The 21,977-nt window shown below is 31.3% G+C and overlaps 1 protein-coding gene across 3 annotated transcripts in view; it reads left to right on the forward strand.

Moving 5' to 3' along the window:
- Positions 1-21,977, forward strand: part of Csmd3 (CUB and Sushi multiple domains 3) — a 1,110,517-nt gene that overhangs the window by 1,062,666 nt on the left and 25,874 nt on the right. For all 3 annotated transcript variants that reach the window (XM_026384530.2, XM_026384531.2, XM_026384532.2), the window contains 6 exons: positions 423-608; positions 2,523-2,696; positions 4,873-5,055; positions 11,124-11,300; positions 18,310-18,489; positions 20,017-20,190. In XM_026384530.2, the coding sequence (XP_026240315.2) occupies positions 423-608; positions 2,523-2,696; positions 4,873-5,055; positions 11,124-11,300; positions 18,310-18,489; positions 20,017-20,190 (1,074 nt within the window). The remainder of the gene's footprint in view (positions 1-422; positions 609-2,522; positions 2,697-4,872; positions 5,056-11,123; positions 11,301-18,309; positions 18,490-20,016; positions 20,191-21,977) is intronic.

The raw sequence follows: 21,977 nt of genomic DNA on the forward strand, positions 1-21,977 counted from the left end.
GCTTTATTTGTTGATTTCTATATAGAAACAGATTAAAGAGACTTTTTTTTTAGTAAGTTCCTACTTTGCAAGGCAATGTGAAAGACATCATATTGTCTGATAAAATGAATATAATTATCATTTTCTATATGTTTTATTTCTTGAAATTCAACAATAGCTTAAAATATATCATTGTTTATATCTACTCTCAGCATAATTCTTATAAGTTTTCTATTATTCAAATAAATTTGTCAGAAATTTTTTCTCTTTTTATATTTCAAGCACACAGATTTCAATCCATTATCTAAGTAATTCATAAATTAATTTTTTTGGAGTCTTTTTTATTTGATTAATTTACCTCTGAAACTGCTTCTAAGTTCTTAATAGAAATTTATGTAGTAGATAATCCCAAAATATTCTTTAAAAATTTGTCACTTGTTTAGTGGTCAACTGTTCTGATCCTGGAATTCCAGCCAATTCCAAAAGAGAAAGTAAAATAGAACATGGAAATTTCACCTATGGCACTGTAGTATTCTATGACTGCAATCCAGGATATTTTTTATTTGGATCTTCAGTTTTGATATGTCAGCCAAATGGACAGTGGGACAAACCTTTACCAGAATGTATCAGTAAGTAGATAATGTGAATTGTTCCTTGAGAAAATGCCATGAATGCAATATGGAAGTTCATTGTTTGTAAAATAGTTAGAACTGTATATCAGAGGAAAACAAATTGCTTTATTCCACTGTTTTGAAATTACACTTCCACCAATTCTTACAATTCAATGCCCAAATGTCACCTTTCTTTATATTAATGTGACAAATATTTGTTTTATTTTGAGTTTTAATAGAGCAGGTAGAGTATGAAAAATCAGTATCTTTGATACTCGATGCTATTATTATCTTAGGAAGTAATTGCATTTTTATATTAATATCTCAAATTTCATTCAAGGCAAAATTTGTCTTAAAGTTAAGTAGCCATCAGGGTTTCAGAATACTTGAGGTGTTGCTTGAAATTTATTGATCTTAAATATCTATCATATAGAGGCACACATTAAATGCAATAATTCTTTTTTTGTGTGTGTGTGGTGCTGGGGATTGAACCCATGGCCTTGTGCATCACTCTATCGACTGAGCTATATCCCCAGCCCCCTTCAATAATTCTTAATATACACATTTTTAAAGTCAGTTAACATTGAGCACTTTTAGTTAAATGTTATATTAGGAGTTGTAGAATATGAGTAAAATAAATTGTAACAGGCATGTAATTCACATGTAAACTGAGAAAAACAAATTAGGAGAAGTGAAAGGAAATTCTAAGGATTCAGTCAATTGACAGATCTCAATTGAAAGACATGGTAAAAGTTAGACATGACAGGGAATGGAAGTTTTATAGAAGGAGGGACTACTGTGTCAGGTAATCATTATGCATGTTATTTTTGGTTATACTAAAGTGTTCAATTATAAAATTATACTTTGTTCATGTATTATATTGAGACATTTCCTTTATATTAATCAGATGGACTTTTATGAAAATTTATAACAATGCTCATATACTAATGAAAAAATAAAACTTTTTGCTATGTCTGTAAATTTTCAGATTCTGTGTAAATAATTGAGTAAATTTGACTTTGACAAACTAGTCTAACTGTGTAAATAATTCTCTTACTTGTTCTTGTATAGCTACATATCACTTTTGTTTTATAGGACACGTAAACCTCTTATCTCTCATACACTTTTTGCATTTTCATTTTGTATACCACTTTCTACCAGTGTAGTAAGCGCTCAAATGTATTATTACATTTATGCCTCCTTAAGCACTGTTTGATATTCCAGATATATATGGCACTGTATGTTTTTCCAAGCCCAGTTAACAAGGACATACATTAATTTCCCAAGCAACCTCTAGCTTGTAAGGAATATTCTACCATCTGTTGACTTCAGATTTTGCTGTGCCAAACAGAATTTTAGATGACATGCCACTAAATGTTTTCTTTGTACAGCATTCTTGGAATGAAATGATTCTAAACTATAAGTTAGATTGTGGTTCACAGATCTATCTTTACTCCATCTCCTTTACTCTCAAAAATACTTCCATTTTAATCTCTGTTTGGGCTCATTTTGAATTCTGTAGGGCTTTCTATATCCTTATTTAGCAATCTAAATCACTCCTCTCCTGAACATTTGCCTCCTTGTCCAGGGGAAAACACACCTCAAATACGTGCACATATGCACTCAGGCATGCATTCATCACCTGTAAATTCAGACTTGTATTAACCCCTCAAACATTTTTATGCTTGCTTACTTTATAAGATTCTGTTAAACTCCTACTCAGGATGACTGGGTTAACACAGTAGCTCTCATAACTGAAAATTCCATTTTATATTTAAATAGCCAGGTTTCACAGAGGTAGAGGTTTGTTTCTGTAGATTTTGATGTTTGAGTAGAAAAAATTTGCTCCTGAATTATTTTATAAGCGAATTGATTCAGGTTGTTTGATAGGAGATATAAAAAAATTTTATATCCAATAATTATGTATTGTAGTGATTGACTGTGGACACCCTGGCGTTCCTCCAAATGCTGTTCTGTCTGGCGAGAAGTATACATTTGGGTCTACTGTTCACTATTCCTGCACAGGAAAGCGTTTCCTTCTAGGCCAGTCGTCAAGGACTTGCCAGTTAAATGGCCATTGGAGTGGATCACAACCTCATTGTTCAGGTACCACTGGGAAAATTGGATAATCTGTGTCAGAAATTACATTATGATGATGGTGACAAATATGTGTGTGTGTGTGTATACATATACATACACATATACAAATACATATATAGGTTGTTTTATATATGTAATATGTATATATAAACATATATATAATATTAATATACAACATATAATATATGTATTAATAATATATGTAGTATGTCTTCAGATTGTTTTATGTATATAGTATGTATATATAAACATATATATATATAATATATATGTAACATGTATATATACTATGTATGTATAAAACAATCTGAAGACATAATACATTTCTCTTAAAATTTCATGAGATAAGCTGAAACATTACTTATATGTATATTGGAATATTTCTAAGATTATGTAAATTTAGAGGCAAATTAACACCAATCTTCCAGATAATAAATTACATATGTGTGATTTGAACTGTTTTGTGCCTGATGTCAAGAATTATGAGGTTTTCAGATGCTACACTTTATAAAGTGCTTTTGTTCATAAAAATGATGAAACTTCTCATGCTAAAGTAGCTGTTCCACTTAGCAGATATCAAATACAACTTTCCTCAGAAGCCAATGTTTTATTGTGATTTCTTGTCATAGTTCAGTTCTATTCTACTTTTACAATTGATTACTTAATGGAATAATTTAAAAATAAATTTTTAAGAAATTTAAATTAAATGAACCTAATAAGCCTTCTGAAGACTATCCTAACTTTCTGTATTTTGGGGAAATGTATGGATATTGAGCTCATACAACCTCAGTCACCATCTTCGAATGAAAGAATAGGAAAGCTTTTTAATTTTATAATCTCTTCACAGAGTATTTGACTAATCTTTTCTAAGATGTTTTACCTACTGCTTTTTTTTAAAAAAAAGTTGAATTCCATTTATTCATTATATAGATATTTTGATTATTTTTCTGCCTTTTTTTATTTATATATTGTACATTGTCTATATAATTTTATTTATTCATGGGGAGATCATGCTGATAACTCATCAGTAGTTGTCTTACATTATACTCCCTTTAGATATTAAAATTGTGTGTTTATTAATATTACATCACATGAAAATAAGGAAATTTAAAGACAACAAATACACAGGCCATGTCAAACAGACATCTCGAAAAATAACATTTTCAATACTTTTGTATTCACTGCTCATTCGTTCTCTGTCTCTCTGTTTCTCTCGATATGTAGTAAGACATTTTGACTAGAATTATTTAGGAAGTGAGCAAAGCACTGAATAAATTCTTAAGATATTGAGTAGATAGTAAATTCTTAACATGAAAATTTTTAAAATTCATGTCTAGTCATTAACAAAATAATTACTAGCAATTTAAGCAGTTTATTATATAATAAACTGCTTAAATATTAATATATATAATAAACTGCTTAAATTGCTATAATATATATACTTTTAGTTGTAGTTGGACACAATACCTTTATTTTATTTTTTTATGGGGTGCTGAGGATGGAACCCAGTGTCTTGCACATGCTAGGCCAGCGCTCTACTGCTGAGCCACATCCCCAGCCCCAGCAGTTTCTAATTTTGAGTTGCATATAGATTTTATTTTTATTATCAATATATGAGAAATGTGCAGTTTATTCATCCTAGGTAGTGAAAATTAGGGGGATAAATTTTAGCCAATAGAAAAAACTATACCATAATATTTATGTTCCCTAGAAGACACCACAGTGCTAGATTAACTGCAAAAATATTATCAATACTTACTAAATACAGAGAAGGAAAACGTAAATTACTGAATCCAGTTTTTAATGTTAATTTTATAAGTTCACTGTTATTTGAATCTATAGGACTGTCAGCTATAAATTTTCCATTAGGTTGGTTATTAACTAGGTTCTGGAATTACTAATGAAATGTCTGTAACCTATTTAATGTCTCCAAATATCACTGATAAAGAAAATAATACCATACTCAGCAACAATTTTCTTTTTCACCTATGTTTTTTCTTTATATGACTATAGTTAGTTGGGAAATAGAAATTATTACTATGTCAAATTATCATGTTCAAACACACCATTCACGAAAACAAATGCCTACTAGACTACTGGCCTAAATGTTAAAAATTTATTAAACATTAAAAATAATAATTGTTTATTGAGATAAATTAACTTGAACTTTACTGCATTGCAGGTGATGCCACTGGTACTTGTGGGGATCCAGGGACTCCTGGTCATGGTTCAAGACAGGAAAGTGATTTCAGAACTAAAAGTACTGTACGTTTTACTTGTGATACTGGTTATACCCTTCATGGCTCAGAAGAAAGAACATGTTTAGCCAATGGTAGTTGGACTGGAAGGCAGCCAGAATGCAAAGGTAATCTCAAGCAGAAAAGGAGTATACTGTGAGTTCTGAAATTTAACATGTATCCAAATTCAATTGAATACTACTAATAAAATTACTTGTATTGCCCTGCCCTCAATTACAAAATAAAAACAATAGTATTTTTAGTTTTAGAGATAGCACCATTTAATTCCAAAAATTACATTATTTTCATCACTCATTTACATACAAACATTATTCACAACATAAAAAACATTTAGATTGTAAAAATAAAACAAATATTTGTTAAAAGGGTTTATTTTTACTTTATGTAAGTATACGCAGTAGGGAAAAATAGGTGGTTTTTACATGAAAGTTACCTGAGTATCTGTTTTACCTTCTAAGTGTTTAGAAGTTTACAAGATTGACTACAAAATGAAATCTTGGAAAACTACCCTTGTGATTTTACTTATATTAAACTTATTGGTGTGTAAATAGGAAATATTTCCCATTAGAACATTCTTGAGTTTTTTGATTGACTGAATTATAAAAAATATTTTTCATTATTTTAAAAATTATTATCTATATTCTTGGAAAGATAATTATCTTTTTAACTAGATCAATTCTAATAATCGTGAGAGTTGCAATTCAATTGATTCAGGGAGAGAAGTTGGAGAATGTAGTTGCTGAGAAAAATATAGTCAAGTATGCTAAACTGTTCATTTTATTTCTCAAAATTATTTTCTGAAGGCAGATTACAATGATGTAGTCATTATATTTCCTACATTACATTATGTATGAGTGATATTTAAGTCAGTACTTTTTTTTGGGGGGGTACTGCCATTTTTTTTACTGTGACTCTGGAGTATAGTTTAAGGTCTGATATTGTGATGCCTCCTGCTTCACAAAAAACTCTTCTTGCTAAGGACTGCTTCGGTTATTCTGAGTCTCTTATTTTTCCAAATGAGTTTCATAATTACTTTTTCTATTTCTATGAGCTCTGATGTTGGGATTTTAGTTGGTATCACATTGACTCTGTATACTGCTTTTGGTAGTATGGCTATTTTGACAACATTAATTTTGCCTATCCAAGAGCATGGGAGTCTATTAAAGTGGTGAATTACATTTATTGATTTCCATGTGTTGAACCAACCTTGCATCCCTGGGATGAACCCAACTTGATCATGGTGCACTACCTTTTATAATGTTTTTGTATGAGATTTGCCAGAATTTTATTGAGAATTTTTGTGTCTATGTTCATCAGGTATATTGGTGTGAAGTTTTGTTTCCTTGTTGAGTCTTTCTCTGGATTTGGAATGAGGGTGATACTAACTTTGTAGAATGAGTTTGGAAAGGTTCCCTTCTTTTCTATTTCATGGAAAAAGTTAAGGAATAGTGGTATTAATTCTTCTCTGAAGGTCTTGTAGAATTCAGCTGAGAATCCATCTAGTCCTGGGTTTTTCTTGGTTGGTAGGCTTTTGATGGAGTCTTCTATTTCCTTCCTTGAAACTGATATGTTTAAATTGTCTTCCTGATTTAGTTTGGGCAGATCATATGTGTCTAAAACTTTGTTGGTGTCTTTGGGACTTTCTTTTACACACACAGACACACACGCATATATATATATACATTTCTGTATATATTAGTTGTAGATGGACACAATATCTTTATTTTATTTTTATTTGGTGCTGAGGATCGAACCCAATATCTTACATGTGCCAGGTAAGTGCTCTACCACTGAGCCATAGCCCCAGCCCTCTTTTGGATTTTCTATTTTACTGGACTATAATTTTTCAAAATAGTTTCTAATTATTTTCTGTATTTCAGTAGTGTCTGTTGTGATATTTCCTTTTTCATCATAAATTTTAATAATTTGTTTCTTTTCTCTCTCTTTTGTTAGGGTGGCCAAGGGTTTATCAATTTTATTTATTTTTCAAAAAACCAAATTTTTATTTTTGTCAATTTTCTCAGTTGTTTCTGTTGTTTCAATTTCATTGATTTCAGCTCTGATTTAAATTATTTTAATTAATTACACTGCCTTCATAGTGTCCCAGAGATTTTGACATGTTGTATTGGAGTTCTCATTTACCCTTATGAATTTTTTTTTAAATCGCATCCTTGATGTCTTCTTATTCATACATCATTCAGTAGGGTGTTCTTTAGTCTCCAGGTGTTGGAGTAGCTTCTGTTTTTCATTTTATCATTGATTTCTAATTTCATTCCATTATGGTCTGATATAATTCAGGGTAATATCTCTGTTTTTTGTTTGTTTGTTTGTTTGTTTTGTTTTGTTAAGACTTGCTTTGTGGCATAACATATGATCTCTTTTAGAAAAGGATCCGTGTGCTGCTGAGGAAAAAAAGTGTATTCACTCATCAATAGATGAAATATTCTATATATGTCGGTTAAGTCTAAATTATTGACTGCATTATTGAGGTCTATAGTTTTTTGTTTAGTTTTTGTTTGGAAGACCTATCTAGTGGTGAGAGAAGTATGTTAAAGTCACCCAGCATTACTTTGTTGTGGTCTATTTTATTTCTGAAATTTAGAAGTGTTTGTTTGATATAGGTAGATGCTTCATTGTTTGGGGCATAAATGTTTATGATTGTTATGTCATGTTGATGTATGATTCCCTTAAGCAGTATGAAATGCCCTTTTGACTGACTTTGGTTTGAAGTCCACTTTATCTGATATGAAGATAGAAACCCCTGCTTGTTTACATGATCCATGTGAGTGGTGTGTTTTTTCCTATTCAGGATGATTTTTTTTTTAATATTCTCTTTTTTAAAAATTTTTATTGTTGGTTGTTCAAAACATTACATAGTTTTTGATATATCATATTTCACACTTTGATTCAAGTGGGTTATGAACTCCCATTTTTACCCCGTATACAGATTGCAGAATCACATCGGTTACACATCCACTGATTTACATATTGCCATACTAGTGTCTGTTGTATTCTGCTGCCTTTCCTATCCTCTGCTATCCCCCAAGGATGATTTTATTATTACATTTTGAGAACATTGTTTTTAAAATACATAAATAGTAATAGAATAATCTATAGTTTGATTTATCATTCCACTTCTGAGGAATTCTTCCTAAAAAATTAATATTAGTAAAGAAAGTATAAAATCATGAAATAGCAATTTATTATTTCTAATTATTCATAATTCTAATCTAAGAATATATTATATAAATAATTGTATATGTACATATTTTAATAGTGCATAATCAAAAATATTAAAATATAGTCTCTGAGGCAATATGAGAAATTGTACATCATATAAATGTTAATAAATAATAAGATTAGAATTATATATTTTGTTAGAATAATGGAAAATATTGTTCATGAGGGAAATTATGAAGAGAATTACACAAAATAATCATATAACAGAGTTATGAAACTAGTACTATTTTTATTCTTTATTTCAAATATTTTGTAGTATTATGTTACTCTAATTTATAATAAAATATAAAAGCATATGAATGATAAAGTTCATATAAAAATAAAAATATTAAATGGCATTAAAATGACTTAATTCATGTGTAGAGAAGTGTTAACCTAAAGAAAACAGCATGCCCAAATGACCATTTTTTAAAAATGGTAACAAATGGTATTTTGTAAGATGTGTGAAAATAGAAAAGTATTATACTGTTACAAGTGGCATATTATAGTATTTTTGATGACTCTACAGCAATATACTTTAAACAATTTTAAAGTATTTTGTAAAAATTTTTAAATGAGCCAGTGATTCTACTATGAGATGTTTATCTTAGCAACAAGATCAATGTAGAGTTATGATATGCTAGATTATTGTATAGCCAAACTGATAGAAAAGCAAGAGAGAATTAAATGAAATTTAATGTTTATCAATAGGAGATTGGGTAAAGTATGAATATACACACATGGAAAATCACACTGTTACTAAACTTTGTGATAGAAGATGCCCTAATTATAGTGTTAAGAAAGAAAAATAAGGTATGCAGTTATAGAATACCATGCATGGTATGATTATACATTTAAAATGGTGGTACTTCACTATTGTGTACTGTGCCTAACCCAAAGTTGAAATAAATATTAAAATCAATACATATTTATATTAACATATATACACATTTATGCATATATAAAACATTTGATCAGGATTCTTTCTGTAAGGGTCTCATTTTATTCCTTATATTTTCATTTATTTTGGATGTATTAGAAATGGCTATGTATTATTATTTTTTAATTATTTAGTTCCTTAAAAAAATGGTCTCTAGCAATAAAAGAAAATTAAATATTTAAAATATACTTTATATAAAGCATCTGATGCAACAAATATCCAATTGGCAAACATGTTTATGCTTGTCATTAGCTTGAATATGATCCCGTGGTTTTATATATATTAACAGAATCATTGGTAAGAATCTATACTGGATAAATGATCTTCCATTAATAGCTGTATGACATTGGACAAGTTACTTAGCCTCTCTGGGCCTCAGTTCTCTAGCAAGGAATGGTATTGATATTAATACTAACTCATATCATTGTTGTGAGAATTAAATAATACTGGAAGAGTTGGGGTTGTCACATTTATTGTAAGTGGTCAATAAATATCAACTGTCACTTTTTTTAAGGTCAATTGACTACTATGAAATGACTCTTAAAAGGAAGGATGGTTTTGTCAGCTAGTGCTGAATATAATTACAGCATTACTCACAGAAAACAAAAAAGTACTCTTTCCCCAGATGTCAATCTAACAGAGGCTTCTCTTCTTTGTTTCCAACAAGCTTCCAGTGTTTCCTGATAATAAATATTTGCACTTATCTTTTTCATCTTACTTAGTTTTGTTTATGTTTATTAAAAAGCATTTTGGATAAGAGAAATTTGTATATTAGGTGTGGGGAAATTAAAGATGGGAAAGTAGAAATGAAAGTATGATTTGACTATGACCTGATACTACCATGACTAAAGAGTTCTTGGTTTTCCTGTGCAGAAATGTGACTTGGCCTGGCTCCCTATTTCAAAGAGTAAACCACATGACAATTTCAAAAAAGAATGACAATTAAACAAATACTTCTTGCTTCGTGTCAAGGTTAATTATACATGACAAATATATATGACCAGAGTTTCATCTTGGAAAAGCATGATTATGCTTGATAAGTTAAAATGTCTGCTATATCATAGATTTTTCTGAAAATGACATCTAGAGTTTGAATTTTTGTATTTGTATGTAAAACATGAAGGTCCTTATCTGTGCATACATACACATATACCAAGCACCACTGTCATTGACAGGAAAAATGAATATTTGAGAGGAAGCAAGGGATATATAAGACACTTTCTGAAATTATAATCCTGCTTTATATGCTAAAGTTAGCCTTAAATTCTTAAAGTATTAAAATGCCTTCTGATATTACAACAAAATTTAGTATCACATTTGCTATAGGATTGCTTTTAAGAAACTTTTAAAATTCACTTGGGTTTGATGGCAGATATTTAAACATATATAAAATAGTTAATCACTGATAGGCATTTACATTTGATATTACTGTTTAGGATATATTGAAAACTTAATATAAACTATTAGAATTCAGTTACTTTATGTTTTTCTCAGTTTATTTTTTTATACTTCTTGGCACGTAAATAAAGATTATAACTTTTTAAAGCAAATCAGTTATATTTTAAATTGTATTTTTATTTGCCTTCTAAGTATAAATATAATTAATATTGTATCTTATTTTTACATATCTCTCAATTTTACATGAAAAGCTTTTTAGGCAGACTCTTACAATCCTTCTCTGAAAGATTTTGTGACACCTGAAGACAATACTCTGCAAATAATTGCTTTAATTTTAAAATATTTACTGAAGCTTCTAACAGAAGTTGAAAAAACATGTGTTATTATGATTTGCATCCAAGTAATTAAGCTAATAAAATCAACAAAAGTTCATCTTGAATTTTGACTACCTAAAAAGATAGTTTTCTGCTTATTTTGGAGAATTTTAATTTAAATTATTTAAATTTAAATTATTCTGCTTCTTTGAATAATTTTAAAGGATTATTTAGGCATTAGCTCTTTTGGAAAGGATTTCTAATTGCATTAGTTTTTGTAATTCTTAATCACTTTTCTTTACAGCTATACAGTGTGGCAACCCAGGAACAACAGCCAATGGGAAAGTCTTTAGAATTGATGGCACAACATTTTCCAGTTCAGTCATTTATTCCTGCATGGAGGGATATATCCTTTCTGGACCTTCAGTTAGACAGTGCACAGCCAATGGAACATGGTCTGGAGTTTTGCCTAACTGTACAAGTATGTTTTTTATTGATATTTAAAAATAATTATTAATTTGAAAATATTTGTGAGTTTATACATATGTGTGTTTTATACTTTACAAAGCCATTTGTTTGATTGTCCAGCAGCAACATACACACATACATACACACACACACACACACACACACACACACACACATACACACTCTGATTTTTTAAAAGCCCCATTCCAGTCACAGGTGTAGATATGTTAGCTATGATATTTCCTGTCCACTTGAATTTTGGAAATATTTTGTAAATATATAATTTAATAATAAAAGTGTACTCAATTCCTCATGCCTAGTAGTAGAGATGTTGGTTTAAAAAAGAAAATTCTACCTACATTATTCATCTATCTTGGATGCTGTCTGAGTTGAGAAATTGCCCTTTTAATGAATCTTTCTCTAAAAGTTTGCCTCACAAGCAAAACTTCCTGCCTTTTCCCAGCATTCATCCTGTAACTGTTGTGAGATTCTTTTTTTTTTTTTTATTGGTTGTTCAAAACATTACAAAGCTCTTGACATATCATATTTCATGCATTTGATTCAAGAGGGTTATGAACTCCCATTTTTACCCCAAATACAGATTGCAGAATCACATTGGTTACACATCCACGTTTTTACATAATGCCATATTAGTAACTGCAGAATACAAGAGTTACTAATATGTTGTGAGATTCTTGTTAAACCCACTTTCAATAATGAGTGAGAGGCTTTCTCAAAATAACTAGTTTTCTCTAGGTAGATAAAAGATACTATTATTAAAACAAAATCACCCATTCAAGAATAATGCACAAGTTAGCAGAGAAATTATAAAAGTTGAATAACATTCCCAGAACTAAGCCAAGCTGGAAGAAAAGGATATATATCATAATATCAGGTAGCTCAAACAGTACCCTGATTTTAAAATTTGCTGAAGTTATTTTCTGTGATGATCAGATTGAGAGACAAGATCTCAAACTTACTACAAATACATATTAATTCAACCCCCCCTCCACCTTTATTTTTTCCTTGTCAGCGCAAAAAACAGGATGTTAGTCATACAGGTTTTCTTACCTTTCCATGTTTACCAGGCAGGACCATGTCTGGTGCTTAGAGCCCACAGTGTACAATGTACACAACATTTTAGGAAGAAGTCACAGCCTGTGCCAGGACGGGGCTTGTCAAGTGGAGTAAGGGTTAACTTTCATGACTAAAATGATATATGCTCATTGGTTTGCTTGGATGATTTTTCTTTCTTTCTTTCTTTCTTTCTTTCTTTCTTTCTTTCTTTCTTTCTTTCTTTCTTTCTTTCTTTCTTCCTTCCTTCCTTTCCTTTCCTTTCCTTTCCTTTCCTTTCCTTTCCTTTCCTTTCCTTTCCTTTCCTTTCCTTTCCTTTCCTTTCCTTTCCTTTCCTTTCCTTTCCTTTCCTTTCCTTTCCTTTCCTTTCCTTTCCTTTCCTTTCCTTTCCTTCCTTCCTTCCCCTTCCTTCCTTCCTTCCTTCCTTCCTTCCTTCCTTCCTTCCTTCCTTCCTTCCTTCCTTCCTTCCTTCCTTTCTTTCTTTCTTTCTTTCTTTCTTTCTTTCTTTCTTTCTTTCTTTCTTTCTTTCTTTCTTTCTTTTCCAACTAAGATTTTTGCTTCCAAAATGTCCAATGCTCAACATTCTGCATCTGGCAAGTCTTATTCATTTGAACCAGGAAAGTATATTTAATCAAGTTTATTGATATAGGAATTTCAGCCTTTTGTTTCAGACCAGCATGGAAATGCCTCTTACTGTCACAAATCTGAGAATTCTCAAAGAATTTTTCTTACACACAATAGGTCTGAGGATGGGACTACTCTTACACAGGGGGTGCTAGAGATATCAATCATGAAACTGAGCGCAGTGAAGCTAAACATGAATCTTTGGCTCTTCAGCAGCTCTCAACCAGGGCCCATTTTGCTTCTCAGGACATTTGGCAATGTCTGGATATATTTCCAAAGACACAGTGCAAGGTTGTGGGTTGCTATTGGAATCTAGTAGGTAGATATCAGGGATACTGCTGAAAACCCTACAATGCACAAAAACCCCAAGAATCAGTTGGCTCCAAATGTTAAAAATAGTGCCAAAGTTAAGTTTGAAAAATCCAACCTTTTGGGAATGTAAAAAGAAAATAAACTTCTGATTTGGGAGATTATACAAATTCAGAACTATTGTGTGTTTCATCCTTCTAGAACTTCTTGTTCCTACAATAGAATTCTTCTGGTCTCGAAGGCAGAAGCCTGACAATGCACATATGTAAAGCATGGGCCAGCAAGCATGTACATTGTTGCATTGTTTATAAAAGGAAAATATGGAATCATTCAAACATCAATCCATGGGAGTTTGTTTACATATTTTAGATTGCATGTGTATCTACATGAGATATTATACAGTTAAAAATACATTACATGGATCTACCTGTTAAGATACAAAAATGTCCATTAGATATTAAGTTAAAAATGAATTATTTAAGAAAACTCTGGAAGAAATTATGTTACTTTATTTTAAAATGCACATTTATATTGTTCACATAAGAATTTAAAAGGAAGAATAGTTTTGAAGTGATAAAAATCATTTGGAATTACAATTGTTTCATTTTTAGTTTAGAGTTTATTGATTTATATTTATCACAAATAAATATCAATTACAAAATAGAGTAATGAGAAACCCCCCACAAAACATATTCAATGGGGTGCAGAGGTGCACACCTGTAATTCCAGTGACTCTGAAGGCTGAAGCAGGAGGATCTCAAGTTTGAGTCCAGCCTTAGAAAAACAGCAAAGACCTACTAAATTTAGAGAGACCATATCTCAAAATAAAAAGGGCTGGGATGTAACTCTTTGGTAAAGCACACCTGGGTTTAATCCCCAGTACCAAAAAACAAAAACAAATTCAAACCATTATTACAATTTGTGTGTGTGTGTGTGTGTGTGTGTGTGTATATATATGTATATATATATATATATATATATATATATATATATATATATATATATATTTATATATAAATATATATATATAATATAATTTGAGCTGACAATTTATCATTTCTTCATATACTATTTTCATATTTATTCTTTAAATAAGTATTTAATCTCTAATCATGAGTCATGTACTAGATTAGGTTCTGATTACACAACATAGAAGACAAAACAGCTGCCTTCATGGAATTTGTTGGTGTGTGTGTATGTTTGTGTATGTGTGTGTGTGTGTGTGTGTGTGTTGTATATTTAAGGATTATGATGATTTTCGAAGATATTCTTTAAATGAACCACAGAACTGAAGTCTCTAAATTTTGGGGTGAAACCCTAAAGAGCTACTAATCTAAGGTTTTTCCTGAAAAAAACCAAAAGCCTTTTTTGGTTGCTGAAAACAAGCTGGTAGTGAAAGAACTGACTTGCAGAGCAGGTGCTGTTTACAAAAACTGTTGCTATTGGAAACTGTCTCTTTGATTGGCCTTTGATTCATTAGGAAGTCACCAAACAAATCCTTCTGAAGCTTTTATTGTCTGACATTTCATTCATTATGCTGAAACAATATGCACAACTCTTTCTTAGTAAATGTATAAAATAAACCCTCTGTCCTTTCTGGTGGATGCATCTCAGCTCATGTGCCCTACAAATGGGTTGGCTGTTTCTTTTTGCCAAGATTCAAATTCAATCTCTAAAAGCACTGTCTAGAAAATAACCATTTATAGAGGTTGTTAATTTGCTCTTCTTAATTAGTAATAATGGTCAAAAATATAAGATGACTTAAAATAACTTTTTTTTTAAGAGAGAGAGAGAGAGAGAGAGAGAAAGAGAGAGAGAGAGTTTTTTTTTTAATATTTGTTTTCGGGTGAACACAACATCCTTTTATTGTTTTTATTTTTATGTGGTGCTGAGGATCAAACCCAGTGCCCCGTGCATGCCAGGCAAGTGAGCTACCACTTGAGCCACATCCCCAGCCCCCCAAAATAATTTTTTAATAAAAAAATAAAAAGTGAAGGTATATAATCATGTTCACATGGTTATAAATTTTGAAACTGCAAGAAAGAAATATCATTTTTAGTCAAGAATATGATTATTTAATTTTCTATCTATTTCAGTTGTATCACTAAAAATATTTTTATTCACCCATAATCATAGGAATAAAAATCTTTCTGTATACAAAACTCTAAATAGAAGTAAGATAGACTCAATAAGTTTTATTTCAATAAACTGTCTTGTGGGCTCCAAAAATTATAAGATTGAATATTCTTAATATTATTCTTTAATTTAAATGCTGTTACTCATAATTGTAAAACTTCCTGGGCTCAACAGGTAAGAATAATATGAAAAAATATTGCTATTCATAAATCTTTAAAAATTTTTTTTTAGTTGTTGATGAATCTTGATAAAAAAGTAATAAATACAATTTAGTTAAAGTCCCATATTATGGTTTTCCATGCCTTAACCTGTTCTTAGTCCTTAACCTTGTGAAACTGGTCTTGAAAATCAGAATCATGTCCAGTTCCCCTGGTGTTGAAGATTGAACACCTGGGAAATGTCAAGACAAGAGAAAGAGACTCCTCTAGAGAGGAGGGTGTCCAGAGCTGGTGCCCTGAGGGAGTGGGGGTATCCTGTCTCATTTATAGGTTTTAGGTTTAATTTCTTCTTGTTTCCCCTCCTCTTCTTATCTTGCCTACCTGGTGACCAAAAGGGTGATAAGAGAACTGTTCAGGGTGTACCTCTCCCTGTTTTTTGTTTGTTTGTTTGTTTGTTTTGTTTTGTTTTGTTTTTTTATATCTGGCAGAAAAGGCAGGAAAGGAGCTGCCCAGGGAGTATTCATGAACAACTCCTTGCTGAGAGAAACAATTCCCTGGAGGCAGGTAACCTTGGCAACAAGTTTGAGGAGAGGGAAGTGCTCTGGAGGTATTAACATTTTATTTCCTTTTGAATAAACCTCTATCTTCCTGACCCAATCATTAATTAACTACTGTTTAAGTCTGACTTGGACCTCCAAAATATTGAGAAATGTTAATTTAAGATAAATGTGGAGAGATAAAAAGAGAGAGAATGGCAGAGAGAGAGAGAGAGAGAGAGAGAGAGAGAAGAGAAGAGAAGAGAAGAGAAGAGAAGAGAAGAGAAGAGAAGAGAAGAGAAGAGAAGAGGAGGGGAGGGGAGGGGAGGGGAGGGGAGGGGAGGGGAGGGGAGGGGAGGGGAGGGAGAAAGAGAGAGAGAAATAATAATCTAAGTTTACCTGGGAAAATTACTTACCCTTTAAGAATAAAAAGGCTTGGTAGATTAAAAGGCAAGTCTATTGCATTGTTTTTAATCTTCAGAAAATAAAAACCATAACTTGTATTTTGCTTTTTCTTAGTTGCCTGAAAACTTTTACCCAATTTGTTGACCAAATCTTACTCAAAATTGTTGCCTCAAAAAAGTTAGCACTTTTGTAACTTATTCATAATCTTTGATATATTTCATTTTAAAATAGAATTTTGTGTTATTTGTATTTTCTAAGGTTTCTCAAATCATTTGAAAGTTTTTAGGTAGTGTCATAAATAAATCATTATATTATACATGCAGTGACACTTGGGTATAAAAATCAGTGCACTTGATAATCATCCCATGCTTAGAAGAATCCTGTGTTTAGAAACTAATGCTCTTTCATGGCCATCCTAAATTCTTAATAGTTTTATCTTTGAATTTGTGTTTTATAACTGAATTCCACTGGGACAATGGAACATGTGCTGAGAACTTGGAATGAGCACTCTGCCTCCCAGTATTCCTTAGTTAGGTCGTAGGCTTTGCCTCCTCACAGCCTGGTAGCCCTGACCCTGCTTGGCCTCCCTATTCTCATTCTTGCTGTGGGACCATCAATGCTTTTAACACTGCTGATTGACTGTGTCATTTGTAGAGAGAGGTTCACACTTCTCTGTTGTCCTACCTTCCAGTGGGGGTTGATTGCAAATGTGGAGGGTTAGATGGTATATGCATGGTGTGCTTGGGGGCAGAAATGTCCCTGTATTAGGTTGATAATACTATGGAATATTGGTGAAGAATTTGGATTGGAAGACCTCAAACCCATCCAAGTTCAGGTAGCAAGTACATTCTAGGGTAGAGGTTGCAATTTTTTGAGGGTTGCCTTCTGCTTGGGTTGATAATTTGTTAGAAATGGGAAATTGAAATGAATTACAGTAGATGGGGTAGAGAGAGAAGATGAGAGGGGAGGGGAGGGAGGATAGTAGAGGATAGGAAAGGTAGCAGAATACAACAGTTACTAATAGGGCATTATGTAAAAATGTGGATGTGTAACCGATGTGATTCTGCAATCTGTATTTGGGGTAAAAATGGGAGTTCATAACCCACTTGAATCTAATGTATAAAATATGATATGTCAACAGCATTGTAATGTTTTGAACAACCAATAAAAAAAAGAAAAAAAAAGAAATGGGAAATTGATTTCCCCCAAACGAGTAATGTTTTCTTTTTAAAAATTTGAGCCCACTGAGTGTACAAATCAGGCATACTACCCTATGTGTAATCATTTCACATTTTATATTCATTTAAAAATATTTCTTTTGGACTTAGCATTGTTTTGATTAAAATCTATTGCTATATCCAATTGAGTGATGCTGTGGGGAAAACATGCTCTTAGTACAGCAAGACACATGTATGAGTAAAAATTTCAGATACTATGTTAGAAATCTGATTCCATAAGATGGTTTTTCTGAGGTCATATAATGCAGGTTAAAAAGGGTTACTGCACTGGAATTCCCTACAATGTAATAGAATATTTACCTTGACTTTTAAGGTTCTAAGTGATAATTTCTGAACCATGTGTATAGAATTTTTAATAAGCATACCTGATCATAATCAAGAACTGCCAGTATGTGGTTTAAATATGCTTATGTTTTATGGTTAAAAATGAAAATGATAACTAATTTCCCCTGCTTATGTATTAAGTGTACCATATGCTTACTACTTCTCTTCATTAAATACATGCACATTAACCATCTGTTCTTCTAATCCAATACTGATAGTCATCAGTTGTGGAGACCCAGGCATACCAGCCAATGGATTGAGATATGGTGATGATTATGTGGTTGGACAAAATGTTTCTTACATGTGCCAGCCAGGCTATACGATGGAATTAAATGGTTCCAGAGTCAGGACTTGTACTATTAATGGCACATGGAGTGGAATAATGCCAACTTGTAGAGGTATGATGATTATTTTATCAACATTTTCAAGTGGTAACCACCACATATTTCCTTAATTTAAAAAGTGCATTCAGTTTTTTTTTTTTAATTTTCAGTTTCATTCTTTTTCATGGTACTAAGAAATGGTGTATACATTTTTCTTTAAAAGCCTATTGTAGTATACAGGATTTAATAATGATATTTTGAAAAAAAGCATTATATCTTATTGTAAGTGGGGATAATGAATGCAACAAAAAGAACACAAATAGAATGTACTTTGATATATAATCACCATTATTATTTATATTTATTGGTGAATATTTTGCAAAGAATGTAACTTTAATGAATTATAACTAATTTGGTAAACCAATAAGCCACTTTGGGTCAAGTCATTTAAAGATGAGGGAAAAAACTTTCTCTAACTTAGGAACAGCTGAATTATAGAACTGTAATTCTTCTAAGAAAAGGGAGCACTTGTTTCTTCAAAGAATGCAAAATTTAATTATTTATTTTCTGTCTATATGGATTTAGATTTGCTACTATATGCTGTTTATTTCATCCACTGGAAATGTTTTCCTAATAGTTCCACCAATTTTTATGATTATTTGTGAATGCAGTGTCAATTTGTATTGTTTTATAATGGTTGAGTTTTATAATTCATGCATGTTTGTACATATCTATGAATTAATAGTTTGCAATAAAAATAGTAGTTTTGATGTGCTTGACATTTTTCTGGATTATACACTTTCTGAATTGGATCACTATAAATATATAGTTAGTATATTAAAAATATATGAACAGACAAGTTTATAAGTTATACATTCATTAATCCACACTGGCAATTGCATTGTTAATAAACTTTAAAAATTATTTATTTATGTTGCTAGTCATCATAATACTATCATTTTTAGGTCTTGAAATTGGTACCTCTCCTGTCCCTTTCTTTTCTGCTACCTTAATCAACCTGCTTTTGTTTGAGGACAACTTAAAACAATTTAAACCAAATAAATTTTTTAAAAATTTAGCAATGCATTTATAAATTCTATAATTCTATAATAGGTTTTAGCATAGGAACCTAATTAATTCCTATGGGAATTAATTTGACTATTGTAATAGACATGTTATCTTTACTTTCCCAACTGCTACATAATTATTTCTAAATTCCTTAGTTACAATGCTGATAACATATGTAGCCAAACCACCAAGTTCTTTAGCCTAAAAGTCTTGAAAAATAATTTTATATAAAACCAATAATTTATCAGTTGTAGTAGTATACAGCCTTTCCTTAACTGGAAGGAAGCTTGCTATTTTGTAAAAGAATCTCTGACAACCAGTAGCCATTATCTTACCAAGAAAAAGTAGCATCTTGGAGGGATTAATTTCAGGGATGTTTCAGGAATACTACTAGGAGAATAAAACATGTCACATAGCATTGTCCTCCAAAAGGTTAAATTAGCACATATGCTTCCTCTAATGATATTTATTTATTGTTTTTACACTCAGGATATTTCAACAGCTGTGTCTTAATCACTTTTAATGTAATTGCAGCTGTTACCTGCCCAACTCCACCGCAGATCTCTAATGGAAGGCTGGAAGGAACAAATTTCGACTGGGGCTTCAGTATTAGCTACATCTGTTCTCCAGGATATGAACTTTCCTTTCCTGCTGTTTTGACCTGTGTAGGGAATGGTACCTGGAGTGGAGAAGTACCTCAGTGCTTACGTAAGTATAATTTCCATATTATGATGATGTGTTAAAGTGACGAATTTTCAAATTTACCAGAACAGATATGAGGTTGTTAAGCTCCCTCCAATGCTTAGTTAAAACTCAAATTTAAAAAGTCAGTATTTTCCAGCATAGCTACTCTTTATATACTCTTTTTATGTTTATTGTATTCTTTCTGGTCTGTCCTCATATCTTAGGCTTAACTGTTTTGATAAACTTTTCAAAATATGTTTTTCAAAATTTCCCCACAGACCCTCTTAGATTATTTCTGCAAAATGATTCTTATTTATATCCAATTTATCTTGTTTGATTACTTTTTAATTTCTATCCACAAATCTATTTTCACAATAAACCTATGCCACTTTTACATGTTCATTCACATTAAGTTCTCATGATGATAATTGTTTTTGTACATCTAAAATTAACAGGGTAAGCATAGAAATTACAGATCATTATTTTTAGATAGATTACTGTATACCCCAAAAGCATTATTTCAGGATTAATTTGTAAGAATGTAAAGCAAAACAAAAATCACATTTATGTTACACATAAATTATTGTAGCATGGGTTGTAGACAGTTAGACCCTACTTAGATATTAACCCAACATCAGTAGTCTTTGGTTTACTTAAATGAAAATCCCCAGGTAGAAAACTGATGGAATAACACAGTGGGGAGAATTGAGTTTTATGGCTGTCTATCCCTCCTCTCTTTCTTATTGCACAAAAATAAGATACTGAGATTAATGATTCAATAGAAATATGCAAGGGAAACACTTCAGAAGCAGGCCATTAAATAACTTAATGATAGAAATGATTGCCCAAGCTGAAATACTCATTGATGAAATTCACTGAGAAAGCATGCAACAAATTCAAAATATGTTAGATGTATGAAATTTAATAAAACAAGGTTGCTAACCTTCAGGATTGAGATTATGCTGCCAGAGTGCTTGGATGCAGCAAAGTTTATAATATCCTGAATGATGGTGAAAATTAAAAGAAAACACGATAAACCAATGTTTGTATTATTTTACCTGTATTACTTTACTCTGGAAAATTTTGTTTTGTTTTCATATATTCAATGATTACTTTCATTTTTTAAAAATTTTTATTTTTAAAATTTTTCTTGTAGATGGACAGCATGTCTTTATTTTATTTATTTTTGTATGTGGTGCTAAAGATTGAAACTAGTGCCTCACACATGCTAGGCAGGTACTCTGCCACTGAGCCCCAGTCCCAGCCCAATTACTTTTCTTTTTAATTTTAAAAAAGTTGTTAGAAAAGAGATTTGAAAGATACAAAGTTAAGGAAAATAAAGGTTATGTAGGTTTATCTTAGAATACTTCAGAGAAGGTTCTTTGAATAGTGAGCCCCCAAATAAGGTATTCTATGGTGAGGGTAGGCATGTACACCAGTTGACCTGGGATCCCTAATTTTTTCTTGTTTTCCTGTCAGGTAGCCTGTCCAGTTAGAGACTCTTTCACACTGCCCAGCCTACAATAATCCTAAGGCAACACTTACTCTGAAAAATATATGGTTGTTTTCTTTGCTTCACAGAGAAATAAGTTTTTAGGTGCTGAATCTGCACATTTAAAAATTGAGTATATTTCAAAATGGATAAAATAACAAAGCATACATTGTGAAGTGTGACCACAATAAAGGAATTGAAAGCATTTGATGTAGGTATATTTGCCTGGGTTATACACTAGATCTTAAATGATTTGATCTTACATGCTACTACACTTCTGCAGGCTCATGCTGGTCCAATCATATTGGCTTTCTTATTC

This window comes from Urocitellus parryii, chromosome 7 (assembly GCF_045843805.1).
Source record: "Urocitellus parryii isolate mUroPar1 chromosome 7, mUroPar1.hap1, whole genome shotgun sequence".
NCBI classification, from domain to species: Eukaryota; Metazoa; Chordata; class Mammalia; order Rodentia; family Sciuridae; genus Urocitellus; species Urocitellus parryii.